The following is a 25,726-nucleotide window of genomic DNA, read 5'->3' as shown; positions in this document are numbered from 1 at the left end:
AGGCCATGAGCCCCACTGGACAGATAGGGAAACCGAGGCGCGGACCAGGCAAGTGCCTTACACAAGGCGACGTGGCAAGTGGCAGAGGTTGGAACAGCAAGACCTGGCTCCCAGCTTAGCGTCCGATCCACTGCATCTGCAGAAAGTCCTACCACAATATGTGCGAGAAGAGGCTGGTGGCAAGAATGCACACAAATGGAACTGCTCAGGCCCATGCTGGGGCTGCTGAGTGCATGCTGCAGCAAGAAAGCAGAGAAGTGTTTGGACCAGAGAAAAGTTGGGACTGTCTGCAGAACGGACAAAGCCCAGCTCTTGGCTACCTATTCCGTTCATTAATCTAGATTGTCGCAAGCCAGAGCTAACGGCAAGAACAGAACTCAGAAAACGTATGCTCTGAAAGCCCAGTGCCCAGCCTTTCGCGCAGAAGGGGAATCTCCATTAGCAATTGTCAGTATAGGCCCTATGACACACAGCTGGACAGTTCTGATTCCATTCAGCAAGGTCAATGGTGAGTACAGGCAGTTTGTGGTATTTACTATTAATTCTTACTATGTCATTCCTCTGTATAGGTCTCCCATGGAGAGCAAAGAAAAAATGACTGAATGGAAAATTGTCATTAAAATTCCACTTGTCGTTCTGACTGATTCCTGCACTCCAGCCCCAGCATGAATCTTGGGAGCTGCCTTCTTCTGGAACAATGGGCGGAAGCAGACAGCAGCCTTATAAATAGAAATAGCCCTGCCTCCGAGTAGCCTACCTAAGCTCGCGCCTGGCTCCAAGCCGTGATGAGAGGGGAAATGTCTTAATATAAAAAACCTTGGTCCGCCCACAGGTTCCCTAATTTGTAACCGCAGTTTGCACTTAGAAAGAAAGCGGTTTTCCCGTGATCAGGCTCCATGACTGAGCAGTGGTCTTTGCCCTCTGTCACAACAGTTACCCTGAGGATGCTGGCCCAGGAATGAGGCTCTAACCAATCCCCTGGGATTCACGGCAAACTCTGAATGGCTACATTCAGGACCCTGGTGGGTGGGCAAGTTTATGGCATGACAATAAGCAGAGGCGTGGTGGTAGCCGTGAGTGGCTGGGAGGGGAGGTGGGTTTTACTCCGAGGTCGCTCCTTGGAGTAGGTTTATAGCGTGATGTGTATGTCATAAGCATTAACGAGGCGCATGCAAATCTTTACCCAAAGCCCCATATTGTCACCCACATGTATTCATAAATACATTGTCGTGTCTCTGACAGTCATGGCCCTTTGCGTGCGCACACATCTGTGCACCCTGCACACAAAAGCACACACACAGATTCACAAACACGCACAGTCTATTTCTCATGTGTGCGCACACAGATTCACAGACACATGGTGAGAGGAAGGACTTCCTAGTGGCTAGAGCCCCAACTTGGCATTGGGAAAACCCTCAATCAAACCCCTGCTCAGCCACCGATGGAGAAACGGAACACCGTGTGACCTCGGTAAGTCACTTAGCCTCTCTGTGCCTCAGTTACCCATTGTACAACGGGGCTAGGAGCCTTGCCCTACCTCACAGGGGGCTGGTGAAGATGATTGTGATACTGTGGTAACAGGGTTCATATGAGGCCCATAGGTAGATTCATAAATACAATCATGTTTCTCGTACACCCTTCTCTCTCGCACAGGCGCATTCAAAACTAGAGTCCCATCACACGCACAGTCACACTTCACGTGTGTGGGCATACACCCATTCACAAGCATATGCTCAGTTCACTGACACATGCTCATGTGCTTTGGGAAGAATGAGGCATTCACTGCATACTTCTGCTTTACAGCCAAGGGCTTGCAAGGGCCGTGTCGAGCATCCGCTACAGAAACGCTCCTCCCCTAGATTAGGCTGCATTAATGTCATCGCTTTCAGGACAGAAAAACAAGGCAGAGGTTCTTCTGTTGCCTCCCAGCAGGGATGGAACAGCAGCGCCAGGTAAGACATTTTTTGCCCGGTGTATAATACCTGAAGGCTTCATGGTGCATTAGCTGGGTGGGACACAGATGCCCATCGGTGGTTGACTTCTTCCAATAAAAGAAATTACCTCATCCAACTTGGTCATTCCTAAAATGTGTTTGGCAAGCAATGCATCAACCCAGTGTGCCCTAGAGAAAGGAGTGTATATTTGTGTGTCTGACTGGCTGGTCTTGGGGCAGAGACAGACCCCGTTTGCCTACGAATCAGCAGGAGAATGGGAAGAACGGCATGAGATCATCCTGAGTCTGGGGACAAAACAGAGAGTTTGGGAAGAGATAAGGAGAAAGGAGAAGCCAAAGACAGGTCCTTCAGCCAAGGGAATTGAAGTCTCTGGGAAGGGACTGCAGGTGAGAAACCTGCTTTGACAAAGATCTTTCACCGAAGACGACAAGGGAAACCAGCACCTTGTAATTCTATAGACGGCCCTGACTGACTGAAAGGAAGTCAGCCATGGCTGGAGAAAAGAAAAACTGGGACGAAAACTACCTTGCGGGGTTAAGTTTCAGTCTTTTAGCTGTGAGTTTTCCCTTTATTCGGTTGTAACCATCTTTACCTTTATCCCTTCTACTTCGTACCACTTAATCCAAGTTCTTCTGTTAACGAACATATTTTACTTTTAATCTAAACCAACCCAGTGCTGCATTTGAATTGAGGCAATTGTTAACTCCCGTTAAGGCAACAAGCCACTGTGGTTTTGTCTCTTTAAAGGCGCAACGGACCTGAACATATTCAGGAAAGGGCTGGACATTGCAGGGCAGATGGTGTTGGGGAAATTCGGGACTGGGGGTGGTTGGGGTCACTTGGTCAGTAGCCACCGAGGCTGGTGGAGTTCAGAGTGTGGCAAGGGTGTAACAAGCAGACACACAGACCCGGAGTGCATGCTAGCTGGGAGCACCCAGACAAGGAGCTAGGGCAGCAGAGCATTTTAAGGCACTCAGGGTTACAGGAGACGTGGTGACTAATCTCTCACTGGTGTGGATTGCACCCCAGATTGGGACACTGGGTTACCCTTGTAGCAGTGACTGGTGAGAGGTGCTGGATAGATAGCCCTGGGGACTGGGACCGACAGCAGGGCCAGGACAAAGACCAATGATCCTCCTCTGCCTCAGGGGAACCCTGTTTAGTCTCCATGGCTGGTCAACAAAGGGGGCTAGTTGTGCTGCTGAATTTTTATGCCATAACAACTTCTGTTCTCTCAGGGTCCAGAGAAGATCACTGCTCGATTCAAACCAGAGGGCTCCTCTATAGCCCCATGAGTTGTCTAGGCTTGGACCCAGAGCCACAAGGCACGTTGTTTGACCCACAGCCTGTTTTGCAGGGCTGGCATGCCACAGAGTCTCCCGCCTTCTTCTGCTCTAAAGACCCTGCAGTGGGGTAGGGGAGGCTCTTTGACTCATTCCCTGTCGTGAGAGGATCCTTGACACCCCGCATGGGCACAGATGTCACTTTGAGAGCCCTCCTTGTTTGTCAGCCGCAGCCCCGCGGGAGAGAGCTGTAACTCAAGTGAGCTGGGCAGTGGAGCAGAGGGCAAACGGGGAATACAGGCTCCCAGGAGAGCAATTCTCTGCCAATCAGTATGGAAAAGCCATGGCTGGAAACGATTGGAGGGGATGAAACCAGCACCTTTCTGTTGCAAAATGTGGAGTGAGGGACCCACCTCCACCCCTAGGGGCCAGTCCTGGGTTGGCTACACAACAAAGAGGGACCCATTGCTGGTTCGACTGGGATGTGGCTGGTGCCCTGGAGGAACAACAAATGATGGGAGATTTCTGCCACGTGGAGTTGGTATCTCAGAAAACAAACCAAATACGGCCTAGACCCAGATCTGAGTCCCAGTTCAGGTGTGAAACCAAACCCAAAGCTCCAGCCTGCTCTGGATGAGGAGATCTGTGCACTGGGCTAGGAAGGCGTGGAGCCAGGGCTAGACATAATGAAAAACAGATCCTCGGGAATGGAAAAACATTTACAGCCTCTTTCTTTCTTTCTTTCCATCTGGAAAGCTAACAGAGTAAGCCTCTTTGGCTGCTCCCAGTTCTCTTACGGCACCCATGGAACTTGGGCCAAAGCTTCAGGAAGGCCTCTGGGATCGGGAACAAAGTCAGTACTGTTCCTCGTGAGCCGGAGCTACCTGGGCAGACGTGAGGAACATGCAAGGAATGAGCAGAGCCTCAGGGCCTCCCCTAACCAGTGCAGTTAGCCTCTGCCACACACGAAGCAGCCGATGGGGGAGCTCACGTCTCGTGCTTCCTGCTCCAACGTAATCACGTTTGTAACATTTAATTTCATTTGTCACTTTCAATAGCTCAGCGCCAGGCTTCGTATTTCTTTGACCCCATTCACAGCCCAGCTCGGAGGCTGAATTGGGCCGAAAACCAGCTCCAAGGAGATTTATTTTCATTCACGCCTGAGAAATGGGCACCAGAACCATTACAGCCAATGGTGCTCGAGGGCCAAAGGTGATGGCGCATTCACGTTCAAGCAAGAGGAAAATAGACCACTTAGAGCCAATTGCATTCAGGTTTAAGGGAAACATCCCACAAGGTGGCAATGGATTCTTACACTGGTGTCAGTGGTGGGATCTGTCCTCTTGGTGGCCCCAGATTGCTTACACTGAAGTCAGGAGTGAGATCAGATCTCCTGGGGACCCCGCTACTCAGGGATCAGATCTATCCTTATCTTTGCGAGTGCTGTCTAGGGGAGTATGTCATAAACCAGCTGGAGAGTGTATGTCTGTGTGTACATGTGCACATCATTGCCTTCTAGTGGATGGAATCTAAATAGCGTGTCATAAGCCCTATACTGCTAACACCTAGGTGAGATTCTTCTTCAGGGCAAGGCTTAGGGTTTTGGAGCAGGCGGATCTGAGTTCTAGTGCTGCTCTCACCTTGATGTCCAGAGCAACTCCTATGTGCAGCAGCCCTTCTGTCCTAGATAACCAAAGAGCAGCTGCAATCATTTTCCCACTGAATATTTAACCTTGCGCAAGGGGTCAGCCTGTAAACATAGGTGCTGTCCAGTGAGATCATAGCTGACATGGAGAGAAGGGGGAGGTAATCCAGAAAGCTGCCATATAAAGCTCGTTTTGGATGCAAAGTCCCCCAATATAGCTGGGAATTGGCCACAAACCAGACCCGCAGATTTGGCTGCTGCTTCCCCCACCTCCCGCCCATTTTGAAATTCTATCAACATTTCCCCCCCACACACACACATTTTTGTTTTATTCCTTAGCTCCGCAAATATGAAGCAAGGGTTATACCCTCCCATTTCCTGCGTGGCGAGATGCTGAACATTCCTGCGACGTGTATATTTAGACACTGGCTTGAAATCCTCTATTTATCATAAGAGTGAGTTTGCTCTCGGTGCCGGGAGAAAGAGCCGGGGGGTGGGGGGAAGGGCGTGACTCACCAGCCTGCAACAATCATCTTAACTTCCCTCCCACCCCACCCTGTTAGTGGGGCAGGCCAGATGGAACGTTCTGCAGTAAATGCTAGTCCAGGGGTTCTCAATCTTTTTTTTGCTGGGACTCCCTTTGAAAATATATGTGTTGTGAGGACACCCCCCCCCCACATACCACCCCACCCTTACTTCTGCGCTGCTGCTGCTGGTGGTGGCAGCGCTGCTTTCAGAGCTGGGCACCCAGCCAGCAGCTGCTGCTCTCATGACCCCTCTCCCATAGTCTTTCAACCCCCTTTTGGGCAGGGAGCCCCACTTTGAGAAACACTCCGCTAAATGGCATCACTCGCTGAGGGAGGAATAATTGGCGGGCTGAGACACACGCAGGCCTGGCCAGGATCATGTCTCCCCACTGCCTTCAGCTCCCACCTGGGTTCACCCCATGTGTGGGCCAGCATCTCGTGGTCCAGTGAGAGGGAGTGAATGGGACAGAGAGGGGACGATGGGAGGATAGGGGAAGGGAAACAGGCTTGGTAAATGAAGCTACACACCCAGCTCACACATTCGTACGAACACTCAGGCCGGTGTACATACACACTCCCATTCACATTCACAGTGTGACCCCTGCTAACACGCCCTACCTCTGTGTCTCCCTCTTGCAGCTACACCATATATAGAGGCTTGAGAGTCAGCTACTGGCTCCCGGAAAACAGGGCTCTCATTTTAGCTCAGGTCCCAAAGTTCACTGCCCACAGCCACCCAAAGCAGGGGCACCATTACGCAGCCCTGGCTAGGGACAGCCCTGCAATAGGAGCAGGACTGGAAGCACTGGAGGTCCTGACCTCTCCTGCTCATTAAAGATCCCATAGGCCCGTGCCAACAGTGGAGCACCTGGGCTGGTTTGGAGCCCTCATGTAAGTATGAGCCACAACAAACCCCATGGATCAGCGCAGCCCCCGTGACGTCACGCTAAGTACCATGAGACTGGTCTCCATCTGTCCGTGCCTAGGCCTGAGCCTGCTGTCCTCCCCACATGCTACACCCCCAGGGTGCAGACGGGACGGGATCGAGCCCTGTTTCATGCTGTAACCACAAAGGATCCTTGGCCTGTCCCCCCCGTTTCCTCCCCCCCCCCCAACACACCCACACTCTCCCAGTCCACGTACCATTTGCCAACATCTCTCCAGCCTTAGGAAAACAAATCCCAGCAGCTTGCTCCCCTTCCCCCTCCGGAGCGCTCCGCGTTCTTGCTGGAGGAATGCTCGCACCAGCTGATTGCAGAGGCAGGACCCTGGGGGCTGGGATAGCCCATCGCCCGCATAAGCCCACATATTCTGAGCCAGCGAGACTCCACCCCCATAAGACCCACCTGCTGGTTCCCTCATCTTGCAGAATCAAGCCACTGCCTTTCCCGTTTCGCCCCATAGCTGAGGAGACAGGACAGTGCTCTGTGGAGATGAACACAAGGAGGTAAGCCCTGGGCCAGAGCCAGTCAGCTGTCCTGGATCCCAGACGGCTTCACCCTAGCATGGGGGGGAAGAGGGAAACAATGGGAGGAAGATTCGACATTGCAACAGGAGACGAATGCTCCTGGTGAAGCCGGCCAGTGCCGGCTATAAAAAGCAGCAGACAAAAGGCCTTTGTGCTGCAGAGCTGGACAAAGCTTGTGTCAGCCCAGTGTGTCTGCGGCAAAGCCAAGGCCCCTATTCCAGCCTGGGGACTGGCCCAGCCTTGTCAGCATCTCCCTCACGCACACTGCAACTGTGCCCAGGTGAGTCTCTCAGCTCCACCCACTGGATCCAGGCAGGAGCTGGGGCCGCTGACTGGGCTGGAGGCAGAGCGTGGTCCTGAACAGCCTCACGTGACCTTGGGCAGCTTTGGTTCTTCACTCCCTTGCTGCATGGCTGGGGTCCACCCGCGAGGTCAGGGGCTCTGCTGCAGTGCAGCCTGGCAGCCTCATCGCCTGCAGCACGGGGGTCGCTAGGCCCCTGCTAGCTATACGCCCAGCCAAGGCAGGGGTTTGCTGGCAGTGACCCAGCAGTGTGGGGCAGAGATGCCCCCGCCCTGCCGCCGCAATCCAGCAAACAATTCCCACTGGGGGAGGGGGTGAGTCTGAGAGGAGACACCTGACTGGGAGCGGAGCAGGGAGAGACCAAGAACCTCCCGACTTCCAGCCACAACCCAGAAACCAGCCTGCAGCCCAAGGCCTAGTATGAGCCCATGGGCAGGGCAAGAGCGAACGAGCCACCCGCCCCCTCCCATGCCTCCTGCACTAGCCAGATGCTCACCCCAGCCTGATGCAGAGCACTGCTGCCCCCCCATGGATTGAACTGGGCACAGCAGGCAGGCAGCCTCGGGGCCTGAAGCAGCAGCATTGCGGCCACAAGCCAACACACCGTGCCCGGGACCAGCTTCACTAAGAAAAGGGGAAGTGTCACCGACGGGGAAACTGCTCCTACCCTGGGAATGGAGCAACAGGCGTCCTGACTCCATCCCTCAGGCCACATGCCCCTGCCAGAGCCCAGAAGAGAACCCAGGAGCCCTCAAAGCAGCTCCCGACTGCAATCCCCCCACCCCCATAATGAAGTCAGCTCCTGCCCACTCCAGGCTGCAGCGCCACCCCAGCTCCCCGAGATGCTGATCCAGCTCTGCCCCCAGCTTGTCCTGGATTCAGTGGGTGGTCAGTACCAGCTAGCGCTCAGGAGACCATCACGGCAGGGCAAAGGAGCCAGTGTGGACCAGAAGGCAGAACCCCACTGGTGTTCAGCCCACCGCGCAGGTGGGAGCAGCACCAGCCCCTTCCTTTACTTTAGAGCCATTTCCAATGAGGGTTGTCTGCTTCCTTCCATGGGCTGTTCAGCCCCAGGCCCCTGGATATAGGGTGAAACCCCTGCTGATGGCATGAGCCTTGCCCGAGGAGGGGAGCAGGACTGCTGGGTTCTCTTCCCAGCTGCACAGCCTTTGGGAAATCCCTTACCCCACCCAGTCCCCACATTCCCTCTCATTTGCAGCGTAGGGCTTCCCCCAGAGAACTGGAGCTAAGGAGCATTGGTATTAAGTGTGTCACAAAGTGCCTAGCGCCTCAGGCTACCCCACAATGCAGATGAGTGCATCCCTGCCTGGAGTGCACCCCCTGTAGCCCAACGCTGGCGGTAGGAAGCTACCAACCTTCACTTTCCACCCCCATGTTCAGTTCTCCCCTCCTGAGTGCCACTGGGCAGTGAGGGGCAGCTGCTGTGTCCACCTTGCCCTCCCTGCCACAAATGGCCCCCTTGTGTTCGCACAGGGACAAAGGCCCGAATGGGCCTCAGACTGAGTTCTGCTCTCACTGGGGTCCCTCCCAGGACAAGGGTAGCGCACGTGGGCAGACGAGCTGGGCAGAGCCCTTTTCTCAGCTTCAAAGTGGCCTCCCTTGCCCCCTGCCCTCCTATCCCGCTGCTTGGAGCCACCTGGCCGACAATCCCCCACCCATTCCTTGCCCCAATCAGCCGCCCCAGGTCCAAGGCTGCACAGAGAAGAAAGGAGACAGACCAGAGGCAGAGTCGACAACGCGCTTTTATTGACCAAGGTTACACTGGTGTTAAAAGGGAACTGAACAACAGAACCCCCAAGCGAGTTCTCGTGGAGCCGCGAGGAGGGCGGGGATGGAGGCCCCATCACTGGGAGGAAGCCATGATGCTGGAGACACCTGCGGACAGAGGAAGGATGGAAATAAAACCCCGTTCCCTGGATCCATTCCCCCCGCCCACTGATTAACAGCCACTGCCGGATCCCACGTGCAGTCCTGACTCCAGCAAGGTCCCCACAGTGAGAGCAGGGTGATCCCAGCGAGGGGCCTGACACAGAGCCCAGGCAGGCGCCCAGCACTCACTGTCAAAGTCGATCTTCTCCACTATGTTCTTGGGTTTGATGCTCTCCTCCTGGTTGCAGATGAAGATCTTGCCTGACTCCGTTTCTGTCCAGCCGTATTTGCTCATCCAGACCTTCAGCTGGTTGTCTGCAGAGAGGGGCCAGGAGGCTGAGCACACAGAGCCTTCGCTTCCCCCCTCCCCCCCAGTTAGCACTGGATGGGATCACGTCTAAGGAAGGACTGTCAGGGGGAAGCAGTGGCTGCTAGAGCTAGGCCAGGCCAGGCCAGTCTCAGCTCAGGTGACACGGGAACCCAGCCCCAGGCAGGCTGGGGCGCTGCTCCAACTCATCCTCTAGCCCCATGCGTCTGCAGCAGGACTGCCGCCTGCTACCTCGGCTCTTCCTCTTAACCTGCCAGCTGCGATCACGGGGCTGGCTGGCGGGAGCCCCCGGCTCCTATCCAAGCCCAGTCAGGCACCCTGCCCCATGCACGATACGAGGACAGAGATCCCCAGCCGAGGGGACACAGGAAGGGATTCTGTCCTTTGCTACAGCACAGCTGAGCTCAGCCCTGGGTTTAACTACACTGAGCTGGGCCCACTCGTCTGTCACTCAGCATTCCCACAGCTTCTCCTCTTAACACAGGAGCTTCCAGGTCAGCGAACCTCCCCTGCTCCCGGCCTGCAGTGGCACAGCCCTGACCTGCACATGAGGTAATACCGTGGGGCAGGAGGAGCCCGGTGAGTAATGCTCATGGTTGCAGAGCTAGTTCAGAGCAGGGATGGGAGACCTGCCAAGGAAACAGCAAGCACAGGTGGCAGCCATGAGCCCATGGGGGGCACTGGAGGACTGAAGGGCCTTACCTGAGAGGTCACCCAGCACCTCAGCAAGCAGCCACCGGTCGATGTGCTGGTACGTGATCCCCACCACGTGGCAGATGACTACGTGAAGACACACGAGACAGATGTTGCTATTCCCACATGACCCAACGCCCCTCCCCACCCCAGCATGGCTGGGGCTGAACCTGACCCACCTGCTAGACAGAGTGAGGGTTTAGCCCCATTAGAAGGCAATGAGAGACGGCGAGCGAACAAGCCCTGGTTCAGAACCCGGCTCCCACAGGGACAATGTAGGAACATCCAGCCCCAAACTCCACGGCCCCAGCTTGCCAGCTGATGCGCCGGCCACCAGAAAGGATTTGGTGACCAGTCCTTGGTGCCCACCAGGAAGGGGACACTGCAATCAGGGAACGGAGCGCACCAGGGCAAGAGTGACGTTATTAGCCAGACTTACACTTCCTAACGGAGTCTTCAAACCCCGTGATCCCATCCAGAAGCTCCATGTTCTCATCCAGGGCTTGCTGCAGAGGAAGGACTCTGTGTTAGCATGGGACAGTCACCAGCCAGGGAGCTGCAGGAACTACAGGGCGCAGCAAGGGCCACGGGGGCCAAGGCAAAGGACCGACTAGTTCAGTGGCCAGTGACGAATGCTGCAGAGAAAGGAGTCTGCCTCCCTTTCTATTTTGGGTTATTCTAAAGGTGACCAGTGGACACCCAGGTGGTTAATTTCCTCCTGAGCCCAGCCAGTGATCAGTCTACACCATGATGTAGAAGCCCTTGGGTGTGTCCTAGGGAGCCCAGCTGCAAACCTTTGCTTTGTTAAAGGCGTGTGCACTAATGGTTAGAGCAGCGACAGGCACCCGGACCCCTGGTTCTAGTCCCAGTTCTGGGAGGGATGATGCCAAGTGGTTAGAGCAGGGGCTGGGAGCCAGGACTCCTGGGTTTTACCCCCAGCTCTGCACAGCCTCTGAGCTCCAGTCACTTGCTGGGCGGGTTTCCCCCTCGGAGGAGGTGCAAGTCATTCAGGCTGGTGAAGCCCAATAAGGTCTGAGGGGAGGGGACACTCACCCAGAAGGCCTGGAAGTGGCAGGTCTCCAGTAGCTCTCCCAGGTAGAGGATCTGCCTGATCGGCCTCTCTTCTTGCTGAGGTGCAGGGGGTCAAGGGAAACACACATGGGGGAGGGGAAGGAAGCTGAGCCAGCAGGGCTAGAGCACAAGAGCAAGTCGCTCCTATCCCTGACACTCATTACTGCTCACCCCTGGGAACGAGGCCAGGGGGATGGAGTGCAGCAGCCCAGTGCCTCCACGAAGAGCAGACATTTCCCTCTCCGTGCCCTGCTGTCAGGAAGACACAAAGCTCCCTGTGGTCAGGCCCAGCTGGGAGGGAAGGAGGAGACAAGTGGTATCCTGTTCCTTGGCACAAGAAAGCCAACTCCCACTGGGGAACCGAAACAGATGCAACAGAAGGACACACAGGCAGAGCGGCCAGCTCAGGGCACTAGGAGATGAGGCTCCTCCCCCTCTAGGGCGCTGGTTCTGATCCAAGTCAGTTCTGAGTGTCCTCAGTCGACCACCATTCATTGGCTTGTCTAGAAGGAGCTCCCGGTTCACATCACCTAAAGCCACCACCACTCGCTCCTTGTCACCCTCAGAAGCCAAGAGACGGTGGATCATGAACTTACTTCCCCACCGCTGGGGGGGGTCCTCTCGAGGCCAGAGCAAGGGTGTGCACCCCATCATTGCCTGTGCCACCCCAATCTGTGGGGAGAGCCCTTCCGAGACCAGGGCAGTTGGACAGGCTGCTGGGTGTGAGGGGGTCATGCCAGGAAGAGGCTGAGTGCCCCAGGAAGGATACATGAGCCTGATCGATCATACACTTGCAGAGGGTGAAGTCTGTGTGCGGCAGGTTGGTCAGAGCTTTGAGCAGGATCTGAGCTGTGACGGTGGTTTGGAAGAAAGCAGGATTGAACTGGTACCTGAGGACGGAGAGAGAAGAGGTCAGCAGCCCTGGGGCGCCCATCAAACCCAGGTTTATCATCCCGCAGACATCGGGAAATGCTGCGCATCGTTCACAGAGCATAAGGCTGAGCTCATCTGCCCCCCGTATAGCCCAGAGCGCAGGACTGTCCTGAGTCAATTCCTCCCTGACCTAGAGAATCTTTTACAAAAGCAGCCAGTCCCAATGGCCAGCAGTGGAGTCCATGACAGCCCGTGGCTAGCTGTTCCAAGTGTCCATTTCCAGTCTGAACCTGGTGAGCTTCAGCTCTGAATAACTCCCCTGAGCTCTGACCACATCTCTGACCAGCCAGTGATGGGGTTCCACCGGGCTCGTAGCCACATAAGGACTAGGTTAGTGATCACAGCGACTCTGTGCTGCCCCAGAGATGGGCACCTGCATAGGGGCATCTCCCTGTAACTGGTGGGGCCGAGCCTTAGCCAGGAACCCTCAAAACCCACCCACATCACCAGCCCAGCTCTGCACGATCGTGCACAGGTCTTGTCCCCTGGCATGATGCCGAGAGGATGGGTGCCCCCTCCACTCACAGCTTGAGCACGGCCAGGTTGGCCTCCAGGTCATAAGCGTTCTCCTTGGCCTGCGTCTCCACATAGCGCTCCAGTGTGGCCAGGTTCTCGGGGTTGTACCTGAAATGCAGGTCAGTGAGACACTCAGCAAAGCCCATAAGGGTGGGGGGGGGTTCCAGTTTTCAACAGGTCCCCTGCCACCCCCAGCTTGCCACCCGCACGAGAGCCTCTCCCCCACACCAGATCCCCACCTCCAGTCATTTCCTTCAGCCAGCCCCCGTCCATCAAGCCCTGCTTCCCCTCCACCGCCATAAGGCCCCCGGCTCTGGCCTACCCAGCCACTAGTCCCCAGGCCCTTCTTCTGCCCATACTATACACCCCTCCAAACAATGCCTACAACCCAGCCCCTCCCAACCTCAAAACCCAGCCCCAGCTCTTTCCTCTGCCCCCCATCCCAGGCATGTGCCCCGAGAGCCCCCAACCTGTATCAGGCCCGTCCACCCAGCCCCCCACTATCCCCATTCCCCCCCAGTCCTCCCCTCTGTACCCCCAGCCCAGGCACATAGCCTGAGAGCCCCCAACCTGTATCAGGCACCCCCCACACTGCCTGCTAGCCAGCCCCCTCCCCTATTCCCCATAGCCAGTCCCAGCCCCCCCAGTGCCCATGCCCCCTCACACTGCCCCATCCCCCCCAGTCCTCTCCTCTGCCCCCATCCCAGGTACCTGCCCCGAGAGCCCCCCACCTGTATCAGGCCCCGCCCCCCAGCCCCCCATTATCCCCATCCCCCCCAGCCCCCCACTATCCCCACCCCCCAGTCCTCTCCTCTGTACCCCCATCCCAGGTACCCGCCCCGAGAGCCCCCCACCTGTATCAGGCCCGTCCACCCAGCCCCCCACTATCCCCATTCCCCCCCAGTCCTCCCCTCTGTACCCCCAGCCCAGGCACATGGCCCGAGAGCCCCCAACCTGTATCAGGCACCCCCCACAATGCCTGCTAGCCAGCCCCCTCCCCTATTCCCCATAGCCAGTCCCAGCCCCCCCAGTGCCCATGCCCCCCTCACACTACCCCATCCCCCCAAGCCCTCTCCTCTGCCCCCATCCCAGGTACCCGCCCAGAGAGCCCCCACCTGTATCAGGCCCCACCCCCCAGCCCCCCACTATCCCCAGCCCCCCCCAACCCCACACTATCCCCACCCCCCAAGCCCTCTCCTCTGCCCCCATCCCAGGTACCCGCCCCGAGAGCCCCCACCTGTACCAGGCCCCACCCCCCACTATCCCTACCCCCCCAGCCCTCTCCAATGCCCCCATCCCAGGTACCCGCCCCGAGAGCCCCCCACCTGTATCAGGCCCCGCCCCCAGCCCCCCACTATCCCCACCCCCCAAGCCCTCTCCTCTACTCCCATCCCAGGTACCCGCCCCGAGATCCCCCACCTGTACCAGGCCCCACCCCCCAGCCCCCCACTATCCCCAGCCCCCCCCAGCCCCCCACTATTCCCACCCCCCAAGCCCTCTCCTCTGCCCCCATCCCAGGTACCCGCCCAGAGAGCCCCCCACCTGTATCAGGCCCCGCCCCCAGCCCCGGCACGTGCCCCCCCCGGTACCGGTCGATGCCCTTGAGCAGTTTGCCCACGTTCGCCCGCATCTGCTCGAACAGCGCCATGGCGCGGGGGGGCGGAGGGGCGGGCGGGGGCGGGACCACGGGCGGCCGGGTCTTCGTCGACTTCCGCTTCCGCCGGCCGCCATCGCGAGGCATGATGGGAAGAGCGCAGGCGCCGGGAGCGAGAGCCGAGGCGGTGCCCTCGCCCCCCCCATATTCGCCCACCCCGGGACAAACCCCGCCCCTTGGCCTGCCCTGTCCCTTCCCCCTCACTGTGGCCACGCCCACTCTCGAACAAGCCCCGCCCCCATAGCCTGCCCTGCCCCTTCCCCCACACTGTGGCCACACCCACCCTGGAACCAGCCCCACCCCCATAGCCTACCCTGCCCCCCCCGTGGCTCCCCAGTCCCCCCCACCTGCCACCTCCCCACTCTACCCTCCAGTCCCTCCCTCCATGGCCTCCTGCCCCACTCCCCTCTGCCCCCCTCAGCCCGCTCCCCAGTACCACCCTCCCCCCCACTCCTTTGACACCAGAGCTAGGTGCACCCCTTCTCCCGCAGCCACTCCCGGCCCTAGGGTGACCAGACATCCAGATTTTATAGGGACAGTTCTGATATTTGGGGCTTTGTCTTGTATAGGCTCCTATTACCCCCCGCACCCCTGTCCCAATTTTTCACACTTGCTGTCTGGTCATCCTACCTGGCCCCCGGCCTTTCCCTGCGCTGGGCACGGACGGGTCTGAGGGCCCCAGGTGAGCAGCATGGTGCCATGGGCAGGGCACTGGGCTGGGAGCCAGGACACCTGGGTTCTCTCCCTAGCTCCGGGAGGGGAGTGGGGCCTAGTGGCTAGAGCATGGTGGAGCTTTTGGGAGTCAAATGAGTTCTACTCCCAGCTCTGCTATTGCTGCTTTAGCCAAGTCACAGCCCCTCCTTGTGCCTCAGTTTCCCCCTCTATAGACCAGAAACAGTGATACTAGGCCAGCCCAACTTTGTAAAAGTGCTTGGCGATTTCTGAGGGACTCGTGCAAAGTGTTATTTATTATCACTCCTCTTGGAATAACTAATAATCTCTCTTGACAGGCCAATTGTGTGAGCTGTCAGCGGATCTCAAAGCAGTTTCCTGATTTCTTTGCTTACAGATCAACTGGATGTACTCTGGCGCTCTCCAAAATCCACCCGTGCCCCTGAGTCGCCAGGAGTATGGTCATTAGTTGCTTTATACAGGTATCAGTTCCTGCTCTCTGAGCCCCTGTGACTCTGGCCTGCTAAGCAGTGACCCACCTGGGTTGCCTTGTGCTGCGTGGATCCTACATTCTGTCTAGGGGGCCCTCTGGGCTCACACAACGCGCTGACGGTTCAAATCAGGAAATAAAAGCTAGAGAACGTTATCGTTCCCCAGATCACACATTGCTTCGCTGCATGCGCGCGCACACACACAGTCGCCCGGCGCTGAGCACTGCAGCGTTGGTCTGTGGGCAAACGCCGAGGTATGGATGTCCAAGAGAGGTTGGCATTGGATATTTCCACCCGAAATCCCCAGGACGACTTCGAGCTGCTGCAGAGAGTTGGCGGAGGGACCTACGGGGAAGTTTATAAGGTAATTTTTAGGACCCGTTGCGATCGCTTTCCTGTAGACCCCGCTCTGCTGTACGTTGTAGGGCTTGGGTCAGAGCCGCCCTGCCCTGCACCTGGTCAATAACACTCTCATCAGGTGCTCTCATGCTGAGTGTCTGCAGCAGGCCGCTAAATAAGATCAGTAGCATTTTCCAGCCTCTGGCATAATGCTCAGAGTAGGGCTGTGGGGAGAGTCAGGCCCCTTGTGCAGGACCCTGATGATTACTGGGGGGCCAGCGTGATATTTGCGATAGCTTCATTGTGAGCTTCGTGCTCCGGGACCTGGCAGGGCGAAAGCCTTGAGCTCAGGAGGGGGAACAGCAAGAAGATTTAGGATCTGCACCTGCTAGAATGAAAGTATCGCCATGACAGTGGGCGATGCGGCCGATAGCACAAGGAGATCAATGTGGTTTTGCACCCAGCTCCGAAGAGCCAAGCCTGTTTTATTTGTTTGTTCACTTGCTGCAGCTGCTTTTTGCTCTGTTATTCTCGGGGGCTAGGAGCTTGAGGCAGGTCTGGGTAAGTTAGTCCAATGACCCCGCTCATGTAGGCTGCTTTGCAAGTCTCAGCCTGAGTAAGTCTGCACCCTTGGGGCAGGATGGTGCAAAGATACAGAGGAGTGTGAGATTCTTTTGACGGAGGCATCTTGACAAGGGGAAGGTCATTGGCACCAGTTCTCTCCTTGCTCCCACTGGTGAAAATCCGGAGTGAGTTAATGAGCCAGCTCCCCGGCTGGGGTAAACGGGCGGCACCAGAGGCTGTGGCCTGCGTTATACCTTGAGCTGGATTCCCTGCATCTCGCACAGTCATTGACACCAATGCAGAGTGGGTGTGAAAGCTGAGCAGGGGGCAGTTTGCACTCCTCAATCTGCCTGAGGTTTCAGCATGATGGGGCAGGCTCCCAGGGCACAGCTTCAGTGGCAGAGACGTCAGAACCAGACCCAGGGGCTGCAAAGTAGAAAACATGGCTTTGGTTTAAAATTTAACCACATTCGACAGAACAATGGCTGGCGGGGGCGTGATTTTCAAATATGAAAGTAAGCTAAAACATGGGCACCTCGGGGGTGGGACGTGGCAGCTGTTTCCTACAGGGATCCCTCTTGCACCACTGAAATGCAGCCACCTCGGGGGTGGAACATGGCAGCTGTTTATATAGGGATTTCTCACCCGATTAAAAAAAAATGCAGCCACCTCTGTGGAGGGGCATGGCAGCAGCTCATACAGGCATCGCTCACCCAGCACTGAAATGCAGCCACCTCTGGGGTGGAGCACGGCCGCAGTGTGTACAGGGATTGCTCACCCGTTGCTGGATAGTTATTAAGGCAGAGATTCCGTCAGAGCTGCCCCGGGGAAGGCGCCTGCCTGGATGATGTGGGGGGATGGGAGCAGAGGGCTGCTGGGCTTGGCTGGAGCAAAGCCATGGGGCGGGTAAAGATAGAAAGGGGCAGGAGTGGCCTGGGTCCCGACATGAGTCAGGAGCCCAGGGGCGCGGTGGGCCGGGTGGGGCGGCCAGGCTGCTGTGCGGCAGCGGGGACGGCAGCACCCAGCCCAGCCTGGGGGGTGGGATGGAGCTGGGGCTGTCGGGTTCAGGGAGGAGAGGGAGCAGTCCTAGCCTAGGAGCTGGAATGGGCCAGGAGGCAGGCGCCGTCACTAACGCAGGCCAGAGGCGAATGGTGCCCAGAAGCTGCTCAGAGCAGCGGGTGGGTGGAGGCAGGCGAGCGGGGGCAGCAGAGGGTGGCCTGCACCTCCCGTGCGACAGCAGCCCCATGCAGCCGGAGCAGCCCCAGGAACCTAGCCAGCCCCGGGGCCTGCCCGAGCTCTGCTGCCCCGGCAGGGAGAAGCCCTGCTCCCAGCGCGCCCTGCTGCACGGCTGGGCTGGGGTCTGGCAGAGGGCAGCAGCCGGCCCTGCTCGGGCAGCTGTCCTGGATGGGCAGGGGCAAAACAGGGCACCAGGGCAGGTGGAGCCAGTCGGGTGCTCTCAGGGGCCTCATCTGTGTCTCATTCCATGGGTCACCCCCCTGTCCCTGCGGGGCTGTTGTGCCTGGGCATGGCCAGGCGCTACTGCTGTGCCCACGCAGTGGGGCTGCCTCCTGCTCTGCCCCGCATGGCAGGACTCAGCAAAGCAGCTCCCCCCGGAAGGCACCGCATAGGGCTGGGCTGGGAGAGGGGGTTCGGCTCCCCAGAGCCTGGCTATTAGGGCAAAGAGCTCTCCCCATGACAGCTCTGCCAGTGCCCCTCAATCCCGACCCACAGCCCCCTGATGTTCCAGACCTGGGCACCCCCCAGCTCTGCCAGTGCCCCTCAACCCCGACCTGCAGTTCCCTGGTGTCCCAGCCCTGGGCACCCCCCAGCTCTGTCAGTGCCCCTAAATCTCAATCTGCAGCCCCCTGGTGTCCCAGCCCTGGGCACCCCCCAGCTCTGCCAGTGCCCCTAAATCCTGACCTGCAGCCCCCTGATGTCCCAGCCCTGGGCACCCCCAGCTCTGCCAGGGCCCCTCAATCGCAATCTGCAGTCCCCTGATGTCCCAACCCTGGGCCCCCCGCAGCTCTGCCAGTGCCCCTCACTCCCGATCTGCAGTCTCCTAATGTCCCAGCCCTGGGCACCCCCCAGCTCTGCCAGTGCCCCTCAATCCCGACCTGCAGTCCCCTGATGTCCTAGTCCTGGGCACCCCCCAGCTCTGCTAGTGCCCCTCAATTCTGACCTGCAGCCCCCTGCTAGCCCAGCCCTGGGATCCCCCTGCCACAGCTCTGCCGGTGCCCTTCAGTCCCCCCCCACCCGTATCCCAGTTTGCATTATTGCACTGAGCCTTCCTGCAGCCACCACGCTTCTCGTGGTGAACTTGCAGGGCCCTGCAGCGTCTGTTTGCAGCCGGGGAACTCCCGGCCACCTTTACTGGCGGTGCGAGCGATCGGCAGCTCAGGGCTGTGCACAGCCCTGGCTCAGACCAGGCCCTTTCAGGGAGCTCTGGTGCCCGTTCTGCATCCCTGGACCCTATTCCTCCCCAGACCAGGTCGCAAGTTCCCCCACCTCAGCGCTGGAATGCTCCCTCCACAGGCAGGGTGGGGGATTTCAGCCTCCAGGGCCCAGGCAGCCTCTGCCAGTGGAGCGAGGTGGTCAGTGGTGGGGCCTGGGTTGGTTCCTGGCTGGGATCCACCCAACTCATGGCACAGAGGGACCGGCTGCACTCCTGCCCAACGGCCTGGCGTGCAGCAAGCTTGCTGGGTCTCGGCGTGCTTGGCCATATCTGTGCCCCCACTGGCCATCCCCCACCTTGGCCAAGAAGCCAGGGGTAGGATGGGCCATGGAGACGCAACGCCTCTGCCCACCGTTGGGTGCATGGGCAGCGGACCCTGCCTCTGCCCACTTGGACTACAGGGCATGCTCACGAGGTGATAGCTGGGGCCAGGTCATGCGGGAACAGGTCCCGGGGTGCGGGGGCTGAGGTGGGAGGGGCGCTGGGCCTTAGACAGCGGCTGTCAGGGGAGGCAGGGGACAGGGTCAGTGCTGAGGGCGTGAGGCTGTTGGGTGGGGGGATTGTGGGTGCCTGGGGTCTCTCGGCAGCTAGTGGCAGGATGCCCCTTGCACCAGTACAGTTTGGGGAGATCCCCCTGGGCCGCTCCTGCTTGGGGTCACACAAGTCCCCGGGACCCCTGGGCTGCCCCCTTGTCCTGGGGTGCGTCTCGCCATGTCCCTCTGGGGCAGGCGGCTGGCACCGGTCAGTCGCCCGCGGGCAGGAGCGAGGCCCCGACATAGCCAACTCCCGGGTTTGCGATTCAGCCATGGGCTTTTACAACCTCCCTGTGCGGGAGGGCAGGACCACCCATGCTGGGCGGGTTCAGGGCGTGGCCATGCCCAGATCTCACCTGCCCGACACTGGCCTCCGGGGGATCAGGGCAGCAGTTGCCATCCTGATCCTGAGGAGTTTCCTGCAGGAAACCCGGCTGCTGCCCAGAGAGCGACGGGGCTGGAGGAGCCTTTCCCCCGCTGGCTGCCCGCCTGCCTGGGGTGTGTGCGGGGAGAGAGACACTGTGTGGGCCATGCAGCCACACAGACATACAGACACACAGTCTGCGTGAGCCGTGCACACACACAGATACAGACACATACACTGCATGGGCTGTGCACACGCACAGACATACAGACACACACACTGTGTGGGCCATGCACACACACAGACACAGACACACACACACACTGTGTGGGCCATGCACACACACAGATACAGACACACACACACACTGTGTGGGCCATGCACACACACAGATACAGACACACACACACACTGTGTGGGCCATGCAGCCGCACAGACGTACAGACACACACAGTCTGCGTGGGCCATGCACACACACAGATACAGACACACAAACACACTGTGTGGGCCATGCAGCCGCACAGACATACAGACACACAGTCTGCATGGGCCGTGCACACACACAGATACAGACACACACACTGCATGGGCTGTGCACATGCACAGACATACAGACACACACAGTCTGCGTGGGCCATGCACACACACAGATACAGACACACACACACACTGTATGGACCATGCAGGCTCACAGACATACAGACACACACAGTCTGCGTGGGCCATGCACACACACAGATACAGACACACACACACACTGTGTGGGCCATGCAGCCGCACAGACGTACAGACACACACAGTCTGCGTGGGCCATGCACACACACAGATACAGACACACAAACACACTGTGTGGGCCATGCAGCCGCACAGATATACAGACACACAGTCTGCATGGGCCGTGCACACACACAGATACAGACACACACACTGCATGGGCTGTGCACACGCACAGACATACAGACACACACAGTCTGCGTGGGCCATGCACACACACAGATACACACACACACACACACACTGTGTGGGCCATGCACATGCACAGACATACAGACAGACACACACTATGTGGGCCATGCAGCCGCACAGACATACAGACAGACACACACACTATGTGGGCCATGCCTATGCACAGACATACAGACACACACACACACAGGGACATACACACACACACACACACACTGCATGGGCCATGCACGTGCACAGACATACAGATACAGACACACACACACACACTGCATGGGCCACGCACACACACAGACATACAGACACACACAGAGACATACAGACACACACACACTGCATGGGCCATGCACGTGCACAGACATACAGACACACACACACAGGGACACATGCTGCATGGGCCCTACACACCCACACCCACACCCCGACTGGCTGGACCATGGACATGGACGTACAGACACACGGACACGGACACACTGCATGGGCCATGCACACACCCGCAGATATACAGACACACACATGCACACACTATGGGACAGACGCACGCACTCTGCATGAGCCAGACACACACACACACGGGCCCAGGGCCCTTCCCCCACAGACCACCAAGCTGGGTGGTTGCACATACACACACACACAGACAGACAGGCAAAGTGGTTCCCCTGCGGGTTGTCTAGATACACCCACAGACACACACAATCCGGCAGAGAGAGAGGCACACGTGGGCGCCAGCAGACAGACAGACTCACAAGTCAGGAGAGATGTGAATTCACCCCCAACACCCACCCCCTCGCCCACCCACTGACACGCTCTTTCCACACCTCCCTTCACACCTTAGCTCGCACTCTCCCTGCCCCGTTCACACCCACACGTGGCTGAGGATTCAGCACGCAGCTGGGGCCAGTCCCTGGTGGGGGAGGAGAAAAGGGGTGGAGGAAGGTTGGCCCAGTTCTCAGGAGACCCTGGTTCAGTTCTCTGCTCTGCCACAGGTGCCTCATGTGACCCTGGGCAAGTCACTTAGCTGCTCCGTGCCTCAGTTTCCCCATCTGCCCTGTGGGGATAACAGCCCTGCGTCATGGGGGCTCGTGAGGATCAGCGCTCAGGCTCACCCAGAACACACCCGCTCGCTGCAAGCGGGCACACGTTGACTGAGGCCCAGCCACTGAGCACCAGCGTCTGGCGGCTCCCTCGGGCCTCCCTGGCTGCTGCGTCCGCCGGGTAGAACCAGGTTGGGGTGGGGTGGGGAGAGCTCTCCCATCCCAAACTGGAGAGAGGATGCACCTAGACTGGGATGAGGGGGACAGATTGGCGCAGGCCGGGGCTGTGCTGCTCACTTCTGCAGGCACAACTCTGCCCGTCACGGTGGGAAGAAGCCGCTAATGCCCCTAATGCAGTTACATTATCGATATTAGTTATTAGCTCTGTTTAAAGCATATGCCCCTACGGGAGCAGCTGTGGTGGGGTGAGGGAGAGCTGCGTCCGCACTGGGAGTGCTGAGCCAGGCCGGGGTCCGGCCTTGTCCTGACCTGGTGAGAGTCGTGCAGCGCCGGACGGGAATAGCTGCCCCGTTACTCCGGGAGAGCTGCGTCCGCCCTGGGAGTGCTGGGCCATGGCTTTGTCCCGACCTGGTGAGGGTCATGCAGTGCCGGACGGGAATAGCTGCCCATTACACTGGGAGAGCTGCGTCCGCACTGGGAGTGCTGGGCCAGGCCGGGGTCCGGCCTTGTCCTGACCTGGTGAGAGTCGTGCAGCGCCGGACGGGAATAGCTGCCCCGTTACTCCGGGAGAGCTGCGTCCGCCCTGGGAGTGCTGGGCCATGGCTTTGTCCCGACCTGGTGAGGGTCATGCAGTGCCGGACGGGAATAGCTGCCCATTACACTGGGAGAGCTGCGTCCGCACTGGGAGTGCTGGGCCAGGCCGGGGTCCGGCCTTGTCCTGACCTGGTGAGAGTCGTGCAGCGCCGGACGGGAATAGCTGTCCCGTTACACCGGGAGAGCTGCGTCCGCCCTGGGAGTGCTGGGCCATGGCTTTGTCCCAACCTGGTGAGGGTCATGCAGTGCCGGACGGGAATAGCTGCCCCGTTACTCCGGGAGAGCTGCGTCCGCCCTGGGAGTGCTGGGCCATGGCTTTGTCCCGACCTGGCGAGGGTCGTGCAGCGCCGGACGGGAATAGCTGCCCATTACACTGGGAGAGCTGCGTCTGCACTGGGAGTGCTGAGCCAGGCCGGGGTCTGGCCTTGTCCCGACCTGGTGAGGGTCGTGCAGCGCTGGATGGGAATAGCTGCCCATTACACTGGGAGAGCTGCGTCTGCACTGGGAGTGCTGAGCCAGGCCGGGGTCTGGCCTTGTCCCGACCTGGCGAGGGTCGTGCAGCGCCGGACGGGAATAGCTGCCCATTACACTGGGAGAGCTGCGTCTGCACTGGGAGTGCTGGGCCAGGCCGGGGTCCGGCCTTGTCCCGACCTGGTGAGGGTCGTGCAGCGCTGGATGGGAATAGCTGCCCCATTACACCAGGACAGCTGCATCCGCACTGGGGGTGCTGAGCCAGGCCGGGGTCCGGCCTTGTCCCGACCTGGTGAGGCTCGTGCAGCGCCAGACGGGAATAGCTGCCCATTACACTGGGAGAGCTGCGCCTGCACTGGGGATGCTGGGCCAGGCCGGGTCTGGCCTTGTCCTGACCTGGCAAGGGTCGTGCTGCGCCGGATGGGAATAGCTGCCCTGTTACACCGGGAGAGCTGCGTTCGGCACTGGGGCGCTGGGCCAGGCCGAGGTCTGGCCTTGTCCTGACCTGGCAAGGGTCGTGCTGCGCCGGACGGGAATAGCTGCCCATTACACTGGGAGAGCTGCGTCCGCACTGGGGGTGCTGGGCCAGGCCGAGGTCTGGCCTTGTCCCGATCTGGTGAGGGTCGTGCAGCGCTGGATGGGAATAGCTGTCCCGTTACACTGGGAGAGCTGCGTCTGCACTGGGGATGCTGGGCCAGGCCGGGGTCTGGCCTTGTCCTGACCTGGCAAGGATCGTGCTGCGCCGGATGGGAATAGCTGCCCTGTTACAACCGGGAGAGCTGCGTTCGCACTGGGGGTGCTGGGCCAGGCCGAGGTCTGGCCTTGTCCCGATCTGGTGAGGATCGTGCTGCGCCGGATGGGAATAGCTGTCCCGTTACACTGGGAGAGCTGCGTCTGCACTGGGGATGCTGGGCCAGGCCGGGGTCTGGCCTTGTCCTGACCTGGCAAGGGTCGTGCTGCGCCGGACGGGAATAGCTGCCCTGTTACACCGGGAGAGCTGCGTTCGCACTGGGGGCGCTGGGCCAGGCCGGGGTCCGGCCTTGTGCCGACCTGGCGAGGGTCGTGCAGTGCCGGACTGGAATATCTGCCCCGTTACACTGGGAGAGCTGCATCCGCACTGGGGGCACTGGGCCAGGCCGGGGTCCGCCTTGGTGCTGACCTGGCGAGGGTCGTGCAGTGCCCCGTTACACTGGGAGAGCTGCCTCTGCACTGGGGGTGCTGGGCCAGGCCGGGGTCCGGCCTTGTCCCGACCTGGCGAGGGTCGTGCAGCGCCGGACGGGAATAGCTGCCCTGTTACGCCGGAAGAGCTGCATCCACACTAGGGGCGCTTTGCTGATGGGGTGTGAATGCCAGGGGTGGCTGTACGGATACTGCACTCCTAAGGTAGCCCCGGCCTCTTATGCTGGCCACAGGGGTGGGCAGGGGGTTCATGCCATGCGGCTCTCTAGTGGAGATAGGGCCAGGTCCTGCGAGGCTGGAACGTGTCTGCTGGGTAGTGTGTGGTGCCTGGCCCCTGCTCCGAGGAGCTCCCCACCTCGGCCCCAGCCGGCTGCACCACTGCATCTGTGTCGGTTGGGTGAGGAGCCAGGCGCTGGCGTGTGGGCGTCCCACGGAAGGAAGGGCAGCTTGGCACCCAGGGTACTGTCCCACTGACGCATACCTCTGCCGAGAGGGATGCCCTGTAGGAGCAAGTCGAGAGGACTCGAGACCCACCGGCCTTGTTCTGCCCGTGGGCCTGAGGCTGGGCGGCTGCTGAGCCGTGCTGGCTTTGAACCGCCGCCTCGCCGTGACGGGCTCCCTGGCCGATCCCCAACAGACCCACCTGTGGCCCCGTTCTTCTCCCCACCTCGTCAACGGCTCTGTAAAAATAAAAAGCAGAAGTGGCGAGTTGTTTGCTCTGAGTGAGGAGAGGTGGCAGCCCCACCCGAGGACGGGGGGGCAATAGCCATGGCCCTGCGGTTGTGGGGGGCGGGGTAGCACAGTCAGGATTGAGCCCAGCCGCGAGATTCCCTGCATCTGGTGAGCTCTGCTGGCTGGCGTGGATGCGGCGTCCCCAGAAATACCCCTGCCTCCGTGTGCTGGCAGCACTGCGGGGGCTCACACCCAGCCCTACTGGGGTCCAGTCCCATTGATGGGGGTGCTGCGCTACATGGCGAGCTCACACTGCTGTGCCCTGAGGGGACCTTGCCTCCCGGCTGAAAGCCCATGGCCGTTGCTGCGCTCCAAGGGGCTTGGTTTCAGATCCGGCTGTCGTTCAAAGCAGAGACGCTGCGGGGGGCAGGTGGGGGGGTTTGTGGCAGCTGCCGGAAGGCAGGGGAAGCTGCCTGGCCTGTTAGGGGCTCAGCCACGGGGTGCCCCCACTCCCACGGGCACTGGGAACAGTGTTGTGGGGGTGAGGGCATCACCTCAGACCCATCCCCGGCTGGCGCGACACGGCAGAAATTGATCGAGTGGCCTTGAGACCTAGCAGGGTCTCAGTGCCACTCAGCTGTGGCCCCTCCCTGCTCAGAGCGCCCGTTTGTGCTGGTACCCACAGGCACAGGTGGGGCAGGGCGGGGGGACTCGAGGAGGGGGCATTGGGCAGCCCCCCCCACCACAGGCCCCCCTCCCAGGGGAGGGTCTGGCCCAGTGCTTGGCAGCTTCCTGCCGCCTTTGGGCTCAGTGGCACAGCACCCTGGGCTGCACGGGGCCTGCGACAGGCCCGAGGTCGCAGCTGGGTCTAGAGTTTGCTTTGGCCACCCAGTCCCTTGTAGGAGGCTGCCAGATTTGGTCCCATCTCCTAACGGAGGAGGAGGATTCTGT

At 59.4% G+C, this 25,726-nt stretch overlaps 2 protein-coding genes across 2 annotated transcripts in view; one reads left to right on the top strand and one right to left on the bottom strand.

The window, feature by feature from the left end:
* Window positions 1–8,924: 8,924 nt before the first annotated feature.
* Window positions 8,925–14,306, bottom strand: EIF3K (eukaryotic translation initiation factor 3 subunit K). Its single transcript, XM_030544588.1, has 8 exons — window positions 14,200–14,306; window positions 12,620–12,718; window positions 11,931–12,051; window positions 11,144–11,218; window positions 10,530–10,596; window positions 10,100–10,177; window positions 9,259–9,384; window positions 8,925–9,075 (listed from the first exon to the last, which is right to left on the bottom strand). The coding sequence occupies exons 1-8, from the start codon at window positions 14,256–14,258 to the stop codon at window positions 9,044–9,046; spliced, it is 657 nt and encodes a 218-aa protein (XP_030400448.1). The 5' UTR covers window positions 14,259–14,306; the 3' UTR covers window positions 8,925–9,043.
* A 1,173-nt stretch (window positions 14,307–15,479) lies between these two features.
* Window positions 15,480–25,726, top strand: part of LOC115641291 (mitogen-activated protein kinase kinase kinase kinase 3-like) — a 24,539-nt gene continuing 14,292 nt past the window's right edge. The window contains 1 exon segment of the mRNA XM_030544338.1: window positions 15,480–15,791. Coding sequence (XP_030400198.1) covers window positions 15,684–15,791 — 108 coding nt within the window. The 5' untranslated portion in view covers window positions 15,480–15,683.

Source organism: Gopherus evgoodei, unplaced genomic scaffold (assembly GCF_007399415.2).
Source record: "Gopherus evgoodei ecotype Sinaloan lineage unplaced genomic scaffold, rGopEvg1_v1.p scaffold_34_arrow_ctg1, whole genome shotgun sequence".
In the NCBI taxonomy this organism is placed as follows: domain Eukaryota; kingdom Metazoa; phylum Chordata; order Testudines; family Testudinidae; genus Gopherus; species Gopherus evgoodei.
This window is presented reverse-complemented; position numbering and strand designations above follow the sequence as displayed.